This window comes from Saccostrea cucullata, unplaced genomic scaffold, assembly GCF_032062105.1.
Source record: "Saccostrea cucullata isolate Sc308-1 unplaced genomic scaffold, CSIRO_AGI_Scuc_v1 ctg457, whole genome shotgun sequence".
Taxonomy (NCBI): domain Eukaryota; kingdom Metazoa; phylum Mollusca; class Bivalvia; order Ostreida; family Ostreidae; genus Saccostrea; species Saccostrea cuccullata.
The window spans coordinates 29,957-51,957 of NW_026933724.1; the positions used below are offsets into that span (position 1 = coordinate 29,957).

Consider the following 22,001-nt stretch of genomic DNA (forward strand, 5'->3'; position numbering starts at 1 on the left):
TAGAAAGAGATATTCAAACAATACATTTATTACAAGAAGTACACATGGATAAAAAGTCACATTATTACATAAACATATTGCTGCCTTGTTTCCTAGAGATCTGTTTTAGGTCGTTTGGCCAGATAATCGGCAATCTTTGGTAGGGACTGTGTACTTTTTAAGTTGGCTGCTAGTGAAGGGTGATCTTTCAACACATCGCCTTGTTTATCGAAAAGTCGAGAGACTATGTCCATAAAATAAATGTCTGCCAAGCTCAGCTATAACAAAATGAGAAATTTATACATAGTGCATACATGTATATATAATGATTTTACAAAATGCTCATCTTGAGATAAAAAGTGTGTTTCGTATTTTTGATCGCGATGAAATAAAAATTTAAGAATATATAATTATATAAATACTACTGGATACCTGTGATCCTACAAAATAGGTGCCGCCATTGCCGTCCAGGAAGTTCTGGAGAATCCCCATCACACGGGGAATGGTCTCCTCCTTCAGTTTCTTAAACATTTCAGCCTGAAATCACAGTTTATAATAAAATTACTGACAAAACCTTATGTATGAAATCTTTGGAAATAACGAACAGCATTCAAGCCCAAAAGTCCATTAAATAATACAAAATTGGAGCAGAGCAAAAAGCAGAGGTAGGATCAGGTGCCGCGGATGATTGAGCATCCCCTGCCTACCCGTTACGAAATTGACACTTATTCCTATGGCACGCCAAATTCACAAAAATGAGCTAAACCTAGTTTCACAATTGATAAACTAGGTTTATCCACTGTAAACTATAGTTTACAAACCGTAAACTATAGTTAACGATTCGTAAAGTATAGTTTTCATCTGTAAAACTATATTTAACGGTAGTTAACTATAGTTTACGAATGCTAATCTAAGTTTATCTGTCTGTAATAAAACGTTAACAATAGATTTTGTTGATAAAGATAGATTCACGTCTGTAAACTATAATTTACGATCGTTAACTATAGTTAAGAGTTTTAAACCATAGTTTACAAATCGTGAAACTATATTAATCAGATAATCTATGTTTTGCGATTACAAATGATTGTTTTTGGTGTTAAGTACAATTTATGGTTGTGAAACATAGATTATCGCGTTAACTATGATTAGATTAACGTTGTTAACTATAGTTAACAGCCCGTAAACTATAGTTTACAACTGATAAACCTAGTTTATCGACTGTGAAACTATGCATATGATTAGCTCATTTTTGTGAATTTGGCGTGCTAAACATAGTTTCACAATTGATAAACTAGGTTTAATCGACTGTAAACTATAGTTTACAAATCGTTAACTATAGTTTACAATTCGATAAGTATAGTTTTCATCTGTAAAACTATATTTAACGTTAACTAAAGTTTACGAATGCTAATCTAAGTATATCTGTCTGTAATAAACCGTTAACAATAGATTTCGTTGATAAACATAGATTCACATCTGTAAACTATAATTTACGATCGTTAACTATAGTTAAGAGTTGTAAACCATGGTTTACAATCGTGAAACTGTATTCATCAGATAATCTATGTTTTGCAATCGCAAATGATTGTTTTTGGTGTTAAGTATAGTTTACGATTGTTAAACATAGATTATCGCGTTAACTATAGTTTACAGACGTGAAATATAGATTAACGTTGTTAACAATAGTTTACAGTCCGTAAACTATAGTTTACAACCGATAAACCTAGTTTATCGACTGTGAAACTATGACTAGCTCATTTTTTGTGAATTTGGCGTGCCATATAAATTCCGATTTTTAAATTATGAAAAATTAAATCAAAATTTCTGTTATCCTTTTTGTGTACATTGTATAAATGTATGTGTGTGTGTGTGGGGGGGGGGGGAGGGGGGGTTAAGAGTGTCTATGACAGCTTGATGTCTTTATGGCTTATTTTTCGATTATAATCAATTTACATTGTAGGTACATTACTAGTAGATAGTGCATGATTTGCTCTCAAACAAATCAAACTGTATAAACGAATTTACGTTAGAACAGGAATAACAGAGTCCTCTTTACCTTAGATAAACTAAAGGAGGTGTTATCCAGTCAAATGGGGCAAACCACTGAGTATCACTGCCAAACCCAAGTCAAATATTTACCTTTCTTGTTTCATCGGGTTCGAATACCGGTTTGATCATCTCAGTCAACAAATCATCGACAGTTGCTACTACCTGGTCAATCAATAACTGATCAAGGCTGGATTTTCCCGCCAATCCTACATAGACAGAAATATAAACTGAAACATATTGTCGATATGTAGAATTCTTTAGAAAACATAAGTACTATATGCTTGTCCCCCTCAATAAAGAAAAGCCTGATGACCTTTTTTGATTGTTAAGGGGTGTTTGGTAGTTGATAGGGTGAACCGTTGAATGTGCCCCTCGATCCACCTAAAAATGTATGATGGTTGTGCGCCCCCTCCCTAAAACTTAAATTGCTTTCTAAGGCCTGAAATAAATTTATATTGGAGAGAGCCATTAAACTTTATATCTTGCCTGGTTAATTATTTCTCTTGCCAACTACATTTTATAAGATTTCTTTAAGAAAAAAATTGGAAGAAGGGGAGGCTCGGCTAGTCGTATCCCTTAAACTACCGAGTACTGATCGTGGGTCACTACATGTACTTATCTGATTCGTTGATGGGAGGATTTTATCTAGATGTTATTCTACAAACACGTTAGTGATATCAGATAGTATCTATCAAAGTCAGGCGGTTAGTCGTTTTTGTATACATATAAGTTATATCTAGCAAGATAAAAATATCTCAACCATTATTCAATAAACGTAAACGTGTATATATACACAAATCTTTTTTTCTTCTCATTTTATTCCTTACTTTGTTGTACTGTAATATTTTTTAGCTTCCCGATTCTATACTGTTTTATTGTGTAATATTATACAATTATTGCTGGTTTTTGAGGTCAATACAATGATTTAGCCATCTGAGGAGTAAAATATTCACCGAGCCCGAAGGGCGAGGTGAATATTGTACTTCGAAGATGGCTAAATCATTGTATTGACCGAAAAAACAGCAATAATTGTTTTATTATATGATTCACTGATAAAATGATACAGCTTATTTTATTAAGCCCTAACGAAATACAAGAGAGAAGCAGAATTAAAATGTGAATAAACCTTACCAGTCGTATCAATTTGAAATGTTTTTTTTTAATCAATTTTAGTTGCCATGAAAGAAATATATAATGTCAGTCTTTTTTATATAGGATAGATTTTGAAAGGAAGGAGTATTATCAGGGAAAACTGACTGCCAAAAAAGAATTTGTTGTTCAGTAAAAGTGTTGGAAGGGGGGGGGGGGGGTCCTGCAACCCATCTTACCATCCTCACCTAAAATATATACTAGTATTCGCTTATGTTTTGTTCACATGAAAATAAAAATCATAGTCGTTTAGATAGCTTTCCAGAACAATTTGTATCAATTTGGAATTTCCCAATCTATTTTTAGATCAATGTAGAGGAAATAAATCCTTGTATTGACCTGGAACGTCACGTGCAGGTCAATACAACGTAATATTTTTCTAACATAGTTGGATCTCAGCCAATCAGAGAGATGGAAATTATTCAATCATATAATAAACTAGTATATTGTTATGCAGAAATTTTACAGGGAAAGGAAATGTTAAAATTACAGAACTCATTACAATTGTTTGACGTAGCTGGATAATAACATTGTTTTGTTGAAATGTTTCGTTGTCATGTACGCTGGCTTTCTCTGCATAGTTGAGTTGTCCATGACCATACATAACACCGAGGAATGCCTGGTCCTTATAATGCAGGGACACGTTAGGGAGGACACGGGACAGCAGGTCAAAGGGAGGTTTAAATACATGTATATGTCCCTATAGGTCAAGTCACAATAAACCGGAGTGATGGCTAAATAGGTTACGTATGGCGTAATCTGCCTTTTTCGGTGGCTTTAATTACCAGCAGTGTCACTGTTGGTCGCTGCATGTCTAAGGTATTTTTTTTTAGATGGCAAAGATACCTGGTATGTTATTCTAAACGAAACACAATTGTAGATGATCAAGTTATGCATATGTTTACAGGCCTGTAGGAAGCAATTTAAGTTGGGGGAGGGGCATAGCCATACATTTTCAGTTTGGGGGACACTATCAACTACCAAAAATTCCTTGACAAACAAAAAAAAAGGTACGTTTTCATTGAGGGGACACATGCATATCGTAAAGTTCTATGCTTTCTATAGTATTCTATATGTCGGTCATGGTTTATTATTAATTCAAATATATTTGGTATAATTTATCATTATGCTAAAGATGAGCATGCTGAAGATGAGCACTTAAAAGAAGAGAAGAAAAAAACTTACCATATTCCCGAGCCAGATATCGAGCTATTCCAATACTCTGACAGTACTTTTTACCATCGATTTCTAATACAGGCATCTGACCCGCAGGCATAGCTAAAAACAGATGCTTACATTAAAAAATCATCTTTTTTTTCTTAACTGATGAATTGGTTTGCATATATAAAACATATTTTCCAACATATTTTTGCTAGAAATGAAATGTATTTTGGGGGTGGGGAATACTTACTTGGCTTGAGTTTGGGCCATTCTTCGCGTTCTACCCGGTGGTCCTCAAAGTCCACCCCAGCAGCTGTAAGTACCAGGCGGATGATTTCTCCCCTCCCTTTCAAGTTAAAGTAGTGTAGTGTATATTTCACCATGATTATTTCCAGTTTATGTCCAGTCACAGTATGGTCTTGTTCTATCCCGTTACACTTTAATCTAAAACTTTAATCGTTTGTGTAAACTTTTATATACTGACCCATGAAGGGGGCGTCTCAAGACAGCCTTTAATGTCCTTAAAAAGGACACTGGATTATGTAAATTTTCTCCTAATGTGTATATATTACGCTTTCACGAATTTCTTTCCTCCCAGACAATAGGGGGAACGCGACGACACGGGGCTGTAATCATTCAAAATACTTAAATTGTCATATTTTTCTAGTATTTCACATTCTTCAGTTGAGTGATTTACGTATGTGTATTGAAGAAAATCAGGGGTCTCTGAATTAATTGTGGTAAGAAAGTCGAACTGCAATGTCATGAAGACTTCTTTAAAAAGGTTAATTTATAGAACAAAAAATATTTATTGGGTGTCAAAAAGGTCCCATATGTTTACATGGGAAAAGTCAACATTGAATTTCAAAATTTGCTCTACATTAAATACCACTCAGTAAACAAGACTATATGCTAGCACAATTGGATATATATATCAGACTAAATTTTCTCTACATAATCCGCCTTATTCCCGGATCTAGCGATGTAACATAGAGTTAAATTATTTGAATCTCGGATGTTGCGATGGAACCTAAAAATTACCGGGTATTGGAAAATTAAGACCTCAATGTAAAAACGCCCCAAATGACCAATTAATGTAAACAAAAATTCATTAAGAAAAAAAAACATTGAAATTTTAATGGAACAAGAATTTTTTTAGAGGATTTCTATTAATTCGCAATGTGAATGCCATTTATACAGCAGAGGCATAGAAACAAACGAGTTGACAAACTGACAACATATACATTAGACAATCAACCTAACTCGGAAATCCTATTTGGCGTGACTAGGAGGGGTGTGAACTTTTTTCGCAACATAATTTTATTAATACACTAACAAATTACCAGGATTTGCCACACTTCGGCAAAATTTGGAGGGGACAACAAACCTTTCAATGAACATTTACTATAAGTAAAGTGATGCTTTATTAAACAGTTGGGTACACCCCCGTCCAATACTACATGCCTGTATAGAAACGCCAAGAGCCGTTCGTCTACACACACGACAGGGATGCACTGTTGAATGACTACCGGTAAATCTTTTCATGTAAATGAAATTAATGTCAATCAATCGGTGTTATCTACATGTCCCAATTTTTGTTACCTGTAAAAATAACTGCAGTAGTTAAGGTCAAGATCTAGTAAATAACTTGATACAAATTTTTGGTGCTAGTTCCATTATGACATCATAATCAATTTCAACTTTCTTTTTCCCGTACTTTACAGCTTTAGCAGAATTATGTGGAAAATAGGGTATTAATGACATTCAATTTGAAATCATATGAAAAGTAAACCGGATACCTATATCAAATTTGATATTCATTTAAAGAAGAGGCCATGAACATACTAATTACCGTTTTCTGTGAGACTGTAGGCAATCTGGATACATTTCCTTTATCGAATATGAAAAAAACTCTCATATTCATGACTGGTTTTCTTAATTTTTCATTGAAAATGACAGTTTAAAATATAGTTTTTCATCTTGTTTACCTACAAATTATGCCCCGAAACACCTTATTTGACCAAGCTAAAGTTGTAAAGCATCAATAAAGGAATTTATTTCTCAAATTTGATAAATCTGTAGGCACCTTTCATTTACTAGATCTTGACCTTAAGTGAGCATCTTAAGGACGCTCTAAACACTGCACACTTAAGAGCTCTATTTACTGGGTAGTTTTATACAGTCAGAGTGATCTGCCCTTAGATGTAAGATTAAAGAAATTGTTATTTACCGTTAATTACATAATTTATAATAGATTAGAATATTTTTAGCATTATATAAGACCAAAAGTAAGAAATTTAATTAATTATTTTCAATAATTTTCCCAATATAAGTAAACAACAGTGATTTCTGCTCAGAAATAGTCCATTGTCTTTGAACATTTTTCCTGTGCAAACAAGGCACGTACCCTATGTTGATTGTTCTAAATGAACGAAAAAATCTCAATATGCATATTTTTATATGACATATTTTTTTCAGAGTCGAAAAACATTTTCTAGTGTTTAGAGCTTCCTTAAGATAATTGAAACCACAGGGGCGGTATCATAATATATTTGATCACTGTATTTACGTTTTGTAGATAGGCCTGTCAAATATAGTTTAGTACCGGTCCCTGTGATTGAAACCGCCTACTCATGCAAATATAGGATTCTATACAGATATAAGAAACAATCAATTTTGCGTTTTGTCATCTACGTTTTAGGCCAAAATTGTATATGAGACTAGTAGGGCTGGGCAATAATATCGATATTTCAATATATTGCAATACAGAGACAAAAAATATCGTATCGCAATACGATTTTGTAATATCGATATATTGGCAATATACTTAGATTAAGGAATTTTGTCATCAAAATGATTAAATATAAAAAAGAATTATGAAAGTTTGTTATTAAGACAAACAGTAAGACAGAAGTTGTTTTGTGGGAACTTTTAAGAGCATAACTTAAATGAAATCAACAAGATTTTTTTCTTCATGTTGGTTACTTATCACAGTTATGTAAATTCTGCATGTAAATTAAAGTAAATATAGTAAGAAAATGCCATTTTTATTACATTGAAAATATTGCAATACATTTCGCAATACAGTTAAAAATATCGCAATATATCGCAATACGAAATCTCTGGCCAAACCCAGCCCTAGAGACTAGTTACAGAAATATAAGAGCATGCCTTGAGGCCCGTTACTTGAATATTTGTTTAAAATCCATTCGAGAACTTATCACTTGGTGGAGGGCTGCAAATTTAGACTTGTACTCGGCAATAACGGCCTTTTAGCAGCGAGAGATCTTTTCCGCGCCAGCACCTACTGAGACAGAGCTCAGCTTCTAGCGATTCATCCGAAGGACCGGCGTCTTCTTCACAATGGATTCGAACCCGTGACGCAAGATATACTCCGAAGGGTCCTTACTTCGTGACTCTACAGAGCTCTAACGACGCAATTAAAAAAAATATTAAGAACAGATTAATTTGTGTCGATCAATCTTTAACTCATTTCTTCCAGCTTGATTCTTCATGCGTGTCTTTTGACTAAATCTTTTCCTTTGTGTAAATTCAATTGATATGCTGAGCAGACGACTTCCTTTCTTAGCCTCAATTTAATGAAGTCACGTAACCCTGTCTAAAAATAGAATGCTGTTGAAATTCACCATTTTTTTTAAAAAAGCCCATGAGCTTTAACAGGTGTGTGTGTGAGTATGGGGATCATAGCAGGAAAGACAACTCTCATCACATGATTAACTGAAGAACAAAGCTGTTGCAATGTTCAGAACAAATTCAAATAAAACTCCAAATTATACAGAGTCAAGTATGATTTCTACTGTATAAAAAAAGGAGTAACACAATTTATTTAATTTATTCAATCCTATTTAACTGGCAAAAAGTCAGTTTAAAAAATTCATTGCACTTGAAATTTAAATATCCAAAACAACACACAAATTATGATAAAGTATTAGGTATCCACCTTGACAATATTGACATCTATGATGGTAGACACTTCCACTTGTTCCACATACACTCGCTGTTCTGTGGCATTATCTCCTACCGATTCACTTCCTAAGTCCGTCACATCTGTTTGGGAAACAGGTACAAATTTCACCTCTGTCTGTAAACCTCCCTTCACGGGGGGCAAATTTACCAGTTCAGATTCAGCAGTCTCGGAATGAGGGTCCCCAGCACAGCTCATGACATTGGATGCTGATTCAGTGATGGGAACCTCCTCCCCAGCACAGCTCACAACATTGGACGCTGATTCAGTGACAGAAACTTCCTCCCCAGCACACCTCTTGACATTGGACTCTGGTTCAGTGACAGAAACTTCCTCAGTATGATCAAGAGGCGCTGAATGAAGGTCCCCAACACAACTCATGACATTGGACACTGACGCAGGGACAGGACTCTCCTCAATCTGAACATGAGAAGCTGACGCAGTGACAGGAAGTTCCCCAGTGTGAACACGCGTAGCTGATTCTGTGACAGGAAGTTCTCCAGTGTGAACACGCGATGCTGAATGAAGATCCCCAACACAGCTCACGGCATTTAATCCTGACTCAGGGACAGGAAGTTCCTCTGCCTGAACAATTTCCTGAGTACTGTTCTGAGCAAGTGTCATGACATTTTGTGGAACAAACGGTTCACCGGATTCAGTGATGAGTGGAATTTCTAGAACCTGGTCAGTGTCAGAGGACAGAAACTGTAGGGGCATATCTTGGCCTCCACTAGTGTTTGTTAAACTGTTCTCGCTTGTTGTCACCACAGTTTGCACACCGGGCCACTGTTCACTCATCCACTGAATATTGTTTCCATCTACAATGATGGGTTGCTGGCCATTGTCCTGAGCTAGGTGATAAAACTGAGGCTGCATCCTGTACACGTGGATGACGGTTTCCCCGGTCGGATCCTCCGGTTTGTTATACACCAGAATGATGGGGCCCTGCTCGCTGTTCTCTCCCTCTGTATCTCGTATGGCCTGTACAATCTCTGACTGATTCAGGGCGCTGCTTTGTCCTGAAACTAGGCCAGCTGTCTTCCCTCTCTCCTCCTCCTTCTTACCAGCCCTGTAAACCAATTAACTCAGTTTATTGTACATTGTCAAGGATATTATTAGCGCCTTCATAGTAACTGTGGTACTGCTCTTCTGCAGGGCAAATTAATAATATTTGGCGGAGATTTTATTGATAGATAACGAAATGACAATTGCTTTTGCATCATATTTCACCAAAGTATATCATTTTGCCCTCAAAAAGCAGTAACACTGTTATCGTGAAAGGGTCTATTAACTTAACCTTTCTGATTTAATTCTCAAAACTTCACCAATCTTTGATGTATTAATATATTCAGAAGAAAATAATTACCCTCTGTGGACCTTCGAAGGGGTAGGCTTTACAAAATCATCCTCATCATCTTCAAAGTCGTCATTGCTCGTATCAAAATAAGAAGCTATAAAACAGGACACATATGTGAAAAAATGTTGAGTCTGGAAAGATACTTTTTATTTGTTTTTATCAACATAAGGATCTTTGTCCCTTATCCATCAACATAAAATAAAACATCCCTCCTTTTTAATTAATATCCACAGTTTCCTTTTCTACCGACTAAAACAATTACATGCTTGTAGTTTTGCCTGATAATTTTTTTTATGCCCTTGTCTGATCTTTTACTCTGCTTTACTTTTACACATAAATGAAGTTTGATCTTATAGTTCTTCATGTTTTGTCTTACCTTGACTCTGTGTAACACAGTTGTTTTACCTGACAGTTTTTTAGTGCCTGTACTTTTTAGCTGACAGCTTTTAATACAAGTAATTTTACCTGACAGTTTTTAGTGCCTGTAGTTTTACCTGACAGTTTTTAGTGCCTGTACTTTTTACCTGACAGTCTTTTAGTGCCTGTATTTTTTACCTGACTGTTTTTATACCTGTAATTTTACCCGAGAGTTTTTAGTGCTTCTTACTTTATCTGACAGTTTTTAGTGCCTGTAATTTTACCTGACAGTTTTTTAGCACCTGTAGTTTTACCTGACAGTTTTTTATTTCCTGTAATTTTACATGACAGTTTTTTAGTGCCTGTAGTTTTACGTGATGGTTTTTTATTGCCTGTAATTTTACCTGACAGTTTTTTTAGCGCCTGTAGTTTTACCTGACAGTTTTTTAGTACCTGTCATTTTACTTGTCAGTTTTTTTAGTGCCTGTATTGTTATCTGACAGTTTTTTAGTGCCTGTAGTTTTACCTGACAGTTTTCTTTAGTGCATGTAGTTTTACTTGACAGTTTTTAGTGCATGTAATTTTTACCTGACAGTTTTTTTAGTGCATGTAGTTTTACCTGACAGTTTTTAGTGCCTTTAATTTTTACATGACAATTTTTAGTGCCTGTAGTTTTACCTGACAGTTTTTTTAGTGTATGTAGTTTTACCTGACAGTTTTTAGTGCCTGTAGGTTCACCTGACAGTTTTTAGTGCCTGTAATTTTTACCTGACAGTTTTTTAGTGCCTGTAGTTTTACCTGACAGTTTTCTTTAGTGCATGTAGTTTTACCTGACAGTTTTTAGTGCATGTAATTTTTACCTGACAGTTTTTTTAGTGCATGTAGTTTTACCTGACAGTTTTTAGTGCCTGTAATTTTTACATGACAATTTTTAGTGCCTGTAGTTTTACCTGACAGTTTTTTTAGTGTATGTAGTTTTACCTGACAGTTTTTAGTGCTTGTAGGTTCACCTGACAGTTTTTAGTGCCTGTAATTTTTACTTGACAGTTTTTAGTGCCTGTAATTTTTACCTGACAGTTTTTAATGCCTGTAATTTTTACCTGACACTTTTTTAGTGCATGTAGTTTTACCTGACTGTTTTTTAGTGCATGTAATTTTTCACTTGACAGTTTTTAGTGCTTGTAGTTTTACCTGACAATTTTTTTGTGCCTGTAGTTTTTCTTTTACTCCGCCTTACAGCAGAAGGCTGAGCTGTTGATTTTTCCTCCACCATCTCCACTTTTTTGATTCTGGATTTCTTTGTTTTTTCCTTCTCCTTTTCCTTTTCACATTTCTCCTCTTCTACCAACTTATCCAAACGTTTGAACACATCCATATCAAAAGGGTTTCTCTCCTCTGAAAAAAATTAATTTGCATTACACATTTCATGCATCATGAAATACCAATAACAGTTATTATGATAGATTATCCTTTAGTACAGACAATCATTGAACTACCGTAAATCTGGAAATTTTTGCTGTAGATAAATTTTTAGCAAATTTGCGAGTTCATTGCATTCGCAAAATTATTGTTCTTTAAAAAAATCAACAATAAGAAAATGTTAACAAAGTAGCGGTCATTCGCAAAATTTTGAAGCGTAAAAATTAATCAACAGCATTTTGACCCAAATTCGCAAAAAAAATCGACGTAAAAATTTCCAGATTTACGGTATTCACTTACTTAATGCTTTTTCTATCTTCCAGCGATTTTCCTTGTCTTCCTTCATGAACTTTTTCTGCATTAGAAATATTGTATGTAAATTTCGTGTATGTACATGTAAATTCTGTTTCATCATAAGATTTTATTTTCTCCTTCTGCTAACAGCTGAAGCCACACCATCTCATTTCTAACATTTCAAAAACTTCACCCGGACATATGTTATCTATGAGTATTTAAGAGTGAGCCTCACACCAAACAGATGTTCTGAAAGTGTGCATCCAAAGAAACAACCACTACACAATTTTGGACCAAGTAGGATTTCTAAATGTAATAAACATAAAATAAACCTACTCCAAAAGCTTTAACTGTGCAATAACTGGGTAAATGATAAATATGTCAATGTGAGCGAAAAAACAAATGCAAGTTATTACCTTGAGATCTGTCCTAGTTTTGTTTGGGAATACTTTTAACATGAGAGTGAAGTCTGTTCCTATAGAACTCAAGGCATAGTAAAACTTCTCTGTCTCTACAAGGCATAAAAAGATTTATAATTTCTCAAATTATACTGAACATTTCCACTGATGAAAATTTCATGTCTTGAATCTTTAATCATTTAATGAATCTTAAAACTTTGCATACAGAAATTTGTTCTTAAAATCATTTCAAAGTATACTTATTCATCATGACAATTAACAGTAAAATATGGAGACAATCAATTACAGAATCCTCCCTACAGACAAACAAACAAGGGTAATTTTGGGGTATAAGATCCCAGAATTCGGTGACCTCCTGACCTTTGTTACTCCAGAGCTGTCTTGTTCGAGGTTTCCTGAAGCTGGCGTATGTCGTCGTGTTCTCCGTCTCGTCTATTGTCTCGGTTTCCTCCTCAATCACCGGCTTCTTGGTGTTCACTACCAGACTGGAAAAATAACCATATCAATAACAAACAAAGATAAATATTGTATCATATACCAATGTTGTCAATGAATGTAAATACTTGCATCTTATGTCAAAGATCTAAAACAATGAGTTTTCTACAGTGTGTAAGATGAAACAATCTGTTTGACAGCTCAAAATACAAATTGTTAATCTCCCCTGCACAAAAATTTGAATGATGTCATCCTGAACTCCAAAATATTTCAATGTGCATATTTCTTTTCATGAAACAGGGAATTAAATTCAAATCTTTGAATTTGGAATTGAGCATATCTTTCATTATTTAATAAATCTTAGCTAAATCTTAACTTAGATTCTAAAGAAGCAATAACGGTAATAACATGTGCTTTGTGTCTTCTTACAATACAATGTTCATTAATCGTAGTTAACCTCCCTGACCTTTCTTCATTAATGATGAGGCTGCCGTCGGGCCCGATCTTGACCTGGGGGACCGGCAATGCCTCCTCTTCTTCCTCCTCCTCCTCACCCTCAGGTTCGTCCACCTGGTTCTCTTCCTCTGTCGCCTGTAACAGCGGATTGACGGCTGGCTCAGGATCCACAGTCTTAGAAGGCTTCTCTGGTTTACTCTGGCTCCTACAAGGGAAGAACAGTTTTCATTTACTTAGGAATTTTTTAAATACATATAAGCTTTTTAATACATATATTTCACTTTTTTATGTTTTAATTTATATGTACATATACAATAACATTGTATGTACATAAAAGTAAAACAAAGAAAAAAAATTCCATTTTTAGATATCCTCTTTAATGTTATAATCACAAACAGTGCTACTTGAAAATTCTTTCTATTTTCATATCTATGACAATACAGGGTTTTAGAAAGTGATTTAGCAACCCATTTTCCATCTAAATCATACACTATTTTATACTTACGACATGAAATTCCTATTAGGGTTCCAGAATATGAGATCAGACATTTTCATGGAGGTTTTGTCCAGCGGTGCATCCTTTGAGATGTCAATTTTTGTGTGTCTCCTGACCTAAACAGCCATGACGAAGATAACAAATTCCTTATAGTCTAACTCACAAAATTCAGGGGTTCAAAAATCCTCAAGCCCGACGTCCCGGACTAACAAATTCCGGATCCGGACTCGGCATTTAGAATTCGCCAAAGTCCTGGGACTTGGCTATGTTTCTTGTTTATCTTTTTTTATAAATTAAAAAAATGATCGTAAAGCTAAAAATAAAGCAAATTCTCAAATGTATTAAGTAAAAATGTGGGTTTGTGGACGTTAAAATACCCATAAAACATTATGAACGTTTCGAAAATACAATCCGTCTTTTTATTTTCCGTTGCGGTTAGACTCTTGCTTTTACGCAATTCCTCATGTTTCCTCCTATATGAAAAACGGCAATGAGTTTGTTAAATTTCGGTTTTAGCTGTGACTTACAGCACATTCTAATTTCTATTTATTGTAACAGATGGTTTATTCAGTAGTGAGTATTTGTAAAAGTTATTGTAATCTACCAGTAATCTATCAGTCTGGTATTGTGTTGAAATACTCATGTATAACTATATGACAGTTTATGGAGGAAAAATAAAACATATATTAATACACATAGTCTTTATTCATTCAATGCAACAAATGAAAGTAAATTATAAGTTACATAAATTTAATGATGTATAGGTAAATATGGACTCTGAAATTTCTTCCTCGGACTTGCCTAAAATTTACTCTTCAAGTCCTGGACTTGACCATGACAAAAAAAAATTTTGAACCCCTGAAAATTAGGACAAGTCAAATGACAACAGCTGAAAGTGTCTTTCCTATCTTATTCTAAACTCAGCATAAAAAATTATATGTCAGCTTCTTCTTCTACTGTCTCTTAAATAACATAAACCTCCTGACAAAAGATATTGACAGCTAAGGTGGTGTACACATCCTTCAAATTTTTTTATAAAGAAGAATTATTAAATAATCATTAAGATTCAAGTAAAATGTTTTTTTTTTCGTTGATAATAATTAATTTCTTTTAACAATATATGACTTTTGAAGACTGTATTAATCATAAGATTTTGAAAACAACCTTTGAACCCAGGATACATACTAATGCTGGACTAATAGTAGTAATTCCTCTGAGCAACTCAGGTGATTTCAATTTCTGGCAGTTTTATATTATATATTTTCCAGCTCTGTACAAGAACTAACCTGTTTAGGCTTTTCTATCTTTTCCTCCTTTTCCTCTGTTAGTCTCGGTATATTTATTTCTGGCTTAGATATGCTTTTTACAGGAGATGGGCTACCAAAAAAAAAAAAATTTAAGTCATCATCTGTATAATTATATAGGATTAAAAAATCCACAAACTTGGCAAATCCATTCTTTAAGTAGACATACAAGTTTTAGGAAAAATCTAATGATTACTGTAAACCAACTTTTATTCGCGACGACTTTATTTCGCGATTTACCGGGAATAAAGTAGTTCGCGACGATTAATTTTCGCGACCAAGCCTTTTTGGAACTCTTTTTAATAGAAAAAGAGACGGTAGGGACCCATTCGCGGCGAGATATATTCGCGATGACGAGGCTCTCGCGAATCTCGCGAAAATTTCTCGCACGCGAATAAAAGTTGGTTTACAGTATGTTTCAAATTCATTTTATCACCAAGTCCCTATATTTTACAGCAGTTTGTTTACCATGTTGGTAAATGAGGTCGCGGTGGGGGAAGGTTTGGTCTGGGCGGTGGGGACCTCAGACTCGTCGTAGGAATATTTGGTCGGGGCGACTTCAGCGGAGAAGAGGGGCATTTAGCCTGAGTTTCCTCTGTTGCTCTGAAATGGAAGACAATATATTATCAGTATATTTGCTTTCATTTTCACAAACTATATTGTTTTCTAACCTTTGGTAATCTAGGTTATAGCAATGAAATACAGTAAACAGTTGTGTTATACTGAAAAAAGTTAATCCCTTCAAATTGAAGCAAAAAGAAAGAAAAATTCAATTTACGGAAGTTTTCACTTGTCCTTATATAATTAAACAAGAGGCCCATGGGCCTTATAGGTCACCTGAGCATTATTCAACAACTTTCCAGTGATTGAATTTGATCCATGTTTTAAGCCAGATGCTATAGCATTTACCATTTGGTCATCATAACTATACACTTAGCAGTTCCTTAGTTTGGTTACTTAATACCCATAGGCAGGGTAGGGGAACAAAAAATGCATTTCAACAAATCAGTAATATTCAGCAATAATGAGAAGTGCCACTACCACACATGAACCCTGGACTGTTAGGCCTAGATCCACACATTGTACAATTTTTGGAAAGGCATTCATGCTTTTCAAAAATATTTGATTAATACCAAGGAGCACATTTCAAACAATTCATTCATTTTCAGTATGTAAGTACAGCCCCCCCCCTCTATGGTACAACTGACTGTGGGGCCTTGAAATTTGCAATTCTTGAAGATTAGGGCCCTAGCTCATAACTATATAGGTAGTTCATCTGCTTAAAACCTAAGTGCGAAGAAGAAAATATTCAAAGATTTAATGTTTTTTTCACTATACATGTATAATGCATATACCCCCCCAACACCAGAACCCCTGACCCTGGGGCCATAATATTCAAAATTTTGGTAGAGGCACTCTTGCTCATCATAACTATGTACTTAGTTAGTTTATATAAAATCTAGGAGCAGAGAAGAAGATTTTCAAAAAATTCATGTATTTTCACTATATAATCAATAGAGCCCCGCCCTAACACCCGAACCCCTGACCCTGGGGCCATAAAATTCACAATTTTGGTAAAAGCACACTTGCTCATCATAACTATGTACTTAGTTAGTTTATTTAATACCCAGGAGCAAAGAAGAAGATTTTCAAAGAATTCATGTATTTTCACTATATAATCAATAGAGCCGCGCCCTAACACCAGAACCCCTGACCCTGGGGCCATAAAATTCACAATTTTGGTAGAGGCACTCTTGCTCATCATAACTATGTACTTAGTTAGTTTATTTAATACCCAGGTGCAAAGCAGAAGATTTTCAAAAAATTCATGTATTTTCACTATATAATCAATAGAGCCCCGCCCTAACACCAGAACCCCTGACCCTGGGGCCATAAAATTCACAATTTTGGTAGAGGCACTCTTGCTCATCATAACTATGTACTTAGTTAGTTTATTTAATACCCAAGAGCAGAGGAGAAGATTTTCAAAGAATTCATGTATTTTCACTATATAATCAATAGAGCCCCGCCCTAACACCAGAATCCCTGACCCTGGGGCCATAAAATTCACAATTTTGGAAGAGGCACTCTTGATTATCATAACTATGTACTTAATTAGTTTATTTAATACCCAGGAGCAGTGAAGAAGATTTTCAAAGAAATAATGCATTTTCACTATATACCTATTTAGCCCCACCCTAGCACAAGTACCCCTGACCCCAGGGCCATGAATTTCAAAATTTTGGTAGAGGACTCAATGCTGATTACAATCATGCAAACAGTTTGACTGCTTGATGTCCAGGAGTAAAGAAGAAGATTTTTAAAGATTGCATTAATTTTAGTGGTTTTGGCCCCACCCCCCAGGCCCCAGGGGGGCAGGGATCATGAAATTCACAATTTTTGTTCCCCTTCACCCATAGATGCTTTGTGCCAAATTTGGTTGAAATTGGTTCAGTGGTTGCAGAGAAGAAGCTGAAAATGTTCAAATGTTAACACACGACGCACGACGAACGACGCACACCGCACGACGACGGACGAAAACAGATGGCAATAGGTCACCTGAGTTTACTCAGGTGACCTAAAAAAGTTATAATTATAAAATTTATAAATACATCTGTAGAATATGAAAGCCCTAGCACAAGTGTTCAAAGTTATTTAAGTTATGCTAGGACAGCAAGGTTAAAGTTTTTCAAAGGTATGTCAAACTCCAAAGTCAAGGTCAAATTCATAAATAGTATCAAAGAAAAAGACTTAATGCAAGGAATACACATTTGAAAAATAAGTTAGAAATGATATATCAATACCTTCTGGGTTTTCCAGCCAGATTCAGATTGGGTTTAGCTTTGATTTTTGCCCTCAGGGCTGTGTACTGGGGTTTTTGGCCTTTGGGGCTTTTGACCGATTCCTCCTTTTCAGAGTTTGGTCCATTTTCTGATGTGACTTTATTTTCCTCCACATTCTTTTCAGGTTTCTTATTTTCTTTTGGCTCTGGATCTTTTGTAGGGGCTTTAATCAGACTGGAGATGGTGCGAGATGGACTTTTTATAACATCTGAAATTTTTTCTTTCTGTTTTTCACCTTCATTGGGTCCTGTCTTTTGTCCTCCCCTGGGACCTATATTAGGTTTGATCTGAAGTCTTGATCGTCGGGTTGCCATCTACAATTGCACCTCAACACTTTAAGTTCAATTGTTTTAATTTTTTGGCAGACAAAGCATATTGGTCTTGTATCTATGCTCTCTGTTAGCATTATAAATAATTTAGTGGAACTTGCTAAATATTTTAATAATTGTATTTCCGACAAACTTGTAATTTTTTTTAGACAACCCCCCATTCTGACAAAGTGACATATTGAAATTCAGTTACTTACCGATAAAACATAAACAAGAAGGGACTGACTGTGGAGAATTAGTTTTAAACTTGAGTAAAACACTTCCTTAAGTAGCAATAATGTAATAACATTTAGTCCCTGGGATATTTAAAAGAATATAAATCATGTTTTAAGTGTTGATAGTTTTGCCTCCTCGTTTCATCATCGACATTACATTTGGTATTTTAGGCATGTCGATCCCGATATAAAAAAAAATTAGAAGTACTTGACTATGACTGTCAGTGACTGAATGACTGAGTGACAGACAGTTTTAATCGAATGTTAATTAATATAGTTCACGAAAAGTTAAGTATAGTTAATGGTTTGTTTAACTATAGTTTTCAACTGTAAAGTTTTATATCATATAGGACATACTAAAGACCTGACCTACTAAACACCTGACTGACCTGACCAACATAAAATACGTTATAAATAAACATACTAAGTTTAAATATGAAACTATTAAGATAAATTCTTGTTTACATGATAGAATACTTTGTATTAGATGCTTTTTAAAACAATTTTGTCGAACAAATAATTATCCATATTTTTCTGAAAATTAAATGACCTGACCAAATATGTTATAACGGAAGTTATTATCCAATTAACGGTTGAAAACTGTAGTTACATGTATACCATGGCATGCGATTTCTAATTTCAATTTATCTACCTGTAAAAAAATAAACATTTACAATAAATTTCACTGATAATTTTTAAAGTAAAAATTTACATAATTTATTTTCCTTAATCTGTTGATTAACATCAATTTTTTTTTATATATGAAATATATAAAGAAAAAATAAAATTATCTTCACTTTTGGCACACAACTGTATGTCACTCGTCAGCTTTATAGAAAAGTTCACGCAGAGCCTAGATAACTTCAAAACTATTTATTAAAATTTAATTTTTATAACATATTAAAATTTTGCAATGTTAATGTTTTAACATTCAACGAAAAAACTGCTCAAAAAGCTATAAGGAAGCAAGATTTATGAGGGACTATTTCTTGTGGTGGAAGGATATTTGGCAGATAATTCTGCAAATCTGCACATTTATTAAATTCGATATCTTGGAATTTGGAGTCTCACATACTTTTACTCGGAGAATATTTTCCGTTATGACATAGCTAGGGATATTTAATATATGTTTTATATTTTAGAACAAGTTTTACACCCTCCTTCAACAAACTTTGCCAAAAAATTGAAGATATGTCAAATAAGTCAAGATAAAATTTTCACCATTTTTGGCCTGAAAATCGCATATTTTGACCAATATTTCAAAATCAACATCACTGACCCCAACTTTTTCTTTCATTATTTTAAAGTACTCAATACTTGTGACTGATCGGCACTTAAGTCTTAAATAGCTTGATTTAAGAAAATGTTTTATTTCCTATTTACTTTTTTAATACCCCAAAATATGTAACTTTTTAGTGCGAAAAGGTCACACAATAATTTACGCGCATTAATTTGCAAGATTGGTTCAATGATAAATATTACTCAAACTATTTTGCGTAATTATATAATTATATTTATTGCCATGGTTACATCTGATAAAATATGATAAAGGTTAAAGTAATCAACCAAAGAGTTAAAATTTAAGTGCAAAAAGGTCAACTTAATTGTACCGTAGATCAGTAAGATGCACATTGCCCCCTATTTTCTCTGCGATTTTGAGTCACACTACATGAGTACTTATCCAAAATATACCTCTCAAAAAATCCTTGATTTCACAAATTTCACGAGTGACATACCTTAATTAAAAAAAAGGAGGGAAGTAAACGAAACCTAATATATTTATATATCAATAACCAGAATTATTATCAACTTTCAGTATTCTCTATTGCAAAGTTGATGGCTCGTTTTAATCCCCCCCCCCTTTTAAGGGAAAACGAGCCATCAACTTCTCAACGGAGAATAAAACTTTCAGCAACTCTTTTGACACTCCAGCAACGCTCAGTCACCTTATTGTCTGATCAACGCATGTAGTGCTGTAAAACGGCAGCGACAATTGCAAGTGATTTATTTCAGCTGTTGATTTCTTATGTACATTAAACAGTCAATATGCATTTTCCTTTTTCTTATTTTCTGAAGACATCAAAGAGATCCTCTTATTTTAAAAATTCTGAATTCATACAGAGACCCCAATCATTTCATAGGCGACAGAACTTCGTTTTTATTAATGATGAATTCTGTCGAAGATAATGTCAGATGTTGGGTTGAATTTGATAGGAAAGACGTGAAAATTTTGTCAGAATGGAATAAGAGTTTTAGAACTATCCTTCCAGTTTCAGTAAATTGAAGGTGCTCAAAGATTTCGAAAGCTTTCATTGACAATATGTTTTGGTTCTATACAGCAAAAAAGGCGTGTAATAACTTTTTTCTTTCTACGTCTGGAAATACAGCATACATGTATATGCTGTCAGTCCACTTCCTAAGGATGGAATTCTTCAAAATCACACTTCAGTCTTTAATACTTTTAAAACATTCTAGTGTCAACCAATATGATTTTCATCTTCCATATATGTACAGTGGATTTCTCAGTTTTAGACATTTGACAGGTACCGTAGTCTTTACCCCATCCCACCCCCCTTTATTGGGGTGGGGGTGTTTCTTTATGTAATAAAAATTAGAAATGAAAATTGAATGGTTGTGATATTAATATTTAATTAATCAAATGTATAAAAATTGGCCATCCCTTTAGATGTTCCGAATGGACACGTGATGTTGATTTCGTTCAGAATCATCCAGTTCATCGGGTCCAGGTAAGTGTAGACGAACTTAGTGGTACTGTTAGGGAATAGGTACCCGAAAGTGATGTCCCGGTAAAACATGGGGTGGTCGAAAGGAACTCCCAGAAACATGGGTTTATAAAGGGAAAACGTCAATGTACCGTCATCTTGTACCTGAAAATCTACAATGACAATTCCTTAATCAATATCATAAATAATATCTTTATGATGTATTGTTATTAGTAGCAATTTAAAGGGAGTCATGCTACTCACTGATAAGTTGATACTACAGGGGTTTTAACAAACTTATTTAAAGGCGGCAATTTACAGGTTGTTTTAATGACCCTGTTAGGAACAAACTTGTTAGGAAATATAACCTATCACTGCGTTGTATTTGGATGACTTAATTGATTCATACCAAATTGTTAGGTCTTATCTTTATATTGATGTGCCCACGGAGAGTTCCGTCTACCCGATTAATACATAGGACTCATGGCACTCGAACAGGGGATGCTTTCTCCTCCTAGACACACGATTCTGGATTTTTCAGAAGTATGTGTATTTTGTCCTCTACATTATTTATATGACCTATAGATTTTGTGAGAACGATCACTGTTTGTTATCATCTTTTACATTTCTTTGGATTGTGCATGGGTACTTGAAAAATGCATGCCATAGGCGTCGTAACCGGTGGTGGGGGCTTAGCCCCGCTTTTTTGCAAAGATAGACATAATATAGGCATGGAACATTGGGGGCATAGATTTAGCCCCCTCCCCCCATTTTCAACAGGAACGTTGTATAGTTTAGGAAGAAAAGGTGGGTAATTAATATTGTTTAAGGAAAAAAAATTGTATTAAAGAAGTTCGATCCTAACAACCCCCCCCCCCCCGAAATAGGTTTTTTTCGTGTTTGAACACTGGATACATTGTCCCTTTTTTGCTTGTCAAGTTTTTAGTTGGTTTGATTTTTTTTTCATTTACTTAGCCCCCCCCCTTTTCAATTTGCTTCCGACGCCAATGCATACCAAGAATTTCATCTAT

At 34.6% G+C, this 22,001-nt stretch overlaps 2 protein-coding genes across 4 annotated transcripts; both read right to left on the minus strand.

Annotated features, from left to right (window-relative positions):
• Positions 1 to 10: 10 nt before the first annotated feature.
• LOC134239149 (glutathione S-transferase-like) lies at positions 11 to 4,801 on the minus strand. Its single transcript, XM_062721310.1, has 5 exons — positions 4,589 to 4,801; positions 4,363 to 4,455; positions 2,119 to 2,234; positions 412 to 516; positions 11 to 257 (listed from the first exon to the last, which is right to left on the minus strand). Exons 1-5 carry the CDS (start codon positions 4,719 to 4,721, stop codon positions 93 to 95), a joined length of 612 nt encoding a protein of 203 aa, XP_062577294.1. The 5' UTR covers positions 4,722 to 4,801; the 3' UTR covers positions 11 to 92.
• A 3,367-nt stretch (positions 4,802 to 8,168) lies between these two features.
• LOC134239115 (transcription factor TFIIIB component B'' homolog) lies at positions 8,169 to 18,418 on the minus strand. 3 transcript variants are annotated; one of them, XM_062721270.1, is made up of 13 exons: positions 18,230 to 18,417; positions 17,665 to 18,017; positions 15,329 to 15,463; positions 14,843 to 14,933; positions 13,566 to 13,672; positions 13,071 to 13,265; positions 12,530 to 12,654; positions 12,167 to 12,261; positions 11,757 to 11,811; positions 11,247 to 11,432; positions 10,086 to 10,103; positions 9,690 to 9,774; positions 8,169 to 9,392 (listed from the first exon to the last, which is right to left on the minus strand). In XM_062721270.1, exons 2-13 carry the CDS (start codon positions 18,015 to 18,017, stop codon positions 8,288 to 8,290), a joined length of 2,550 nt encoding a protein of 849 aa, XP_062577254.1. In that variant the 5' UTR covers positions 18,230 to 18,417; the 3' UTR covers positions 8,169 to 8,287. The 3 variants fall into 3 exon arrangements, with proteins under 3 accessions (XP_062577254.1, XP_062577255.1, XP_062577253.1); XM_062721271.1 differs by lacking the exon at positions 10,086 to 10,103 and adding an exon at positions 10,806 to 10,823; XM_062721269.1 differs by lacking the exon at positions 10,086 to 10,103 and having other exon boundaries at positions 11,229 to 11,432; positions 18,230 to 18,418.
• Positions 18,419 to 22,001: the final 3,583 nt, after the last annotated feature.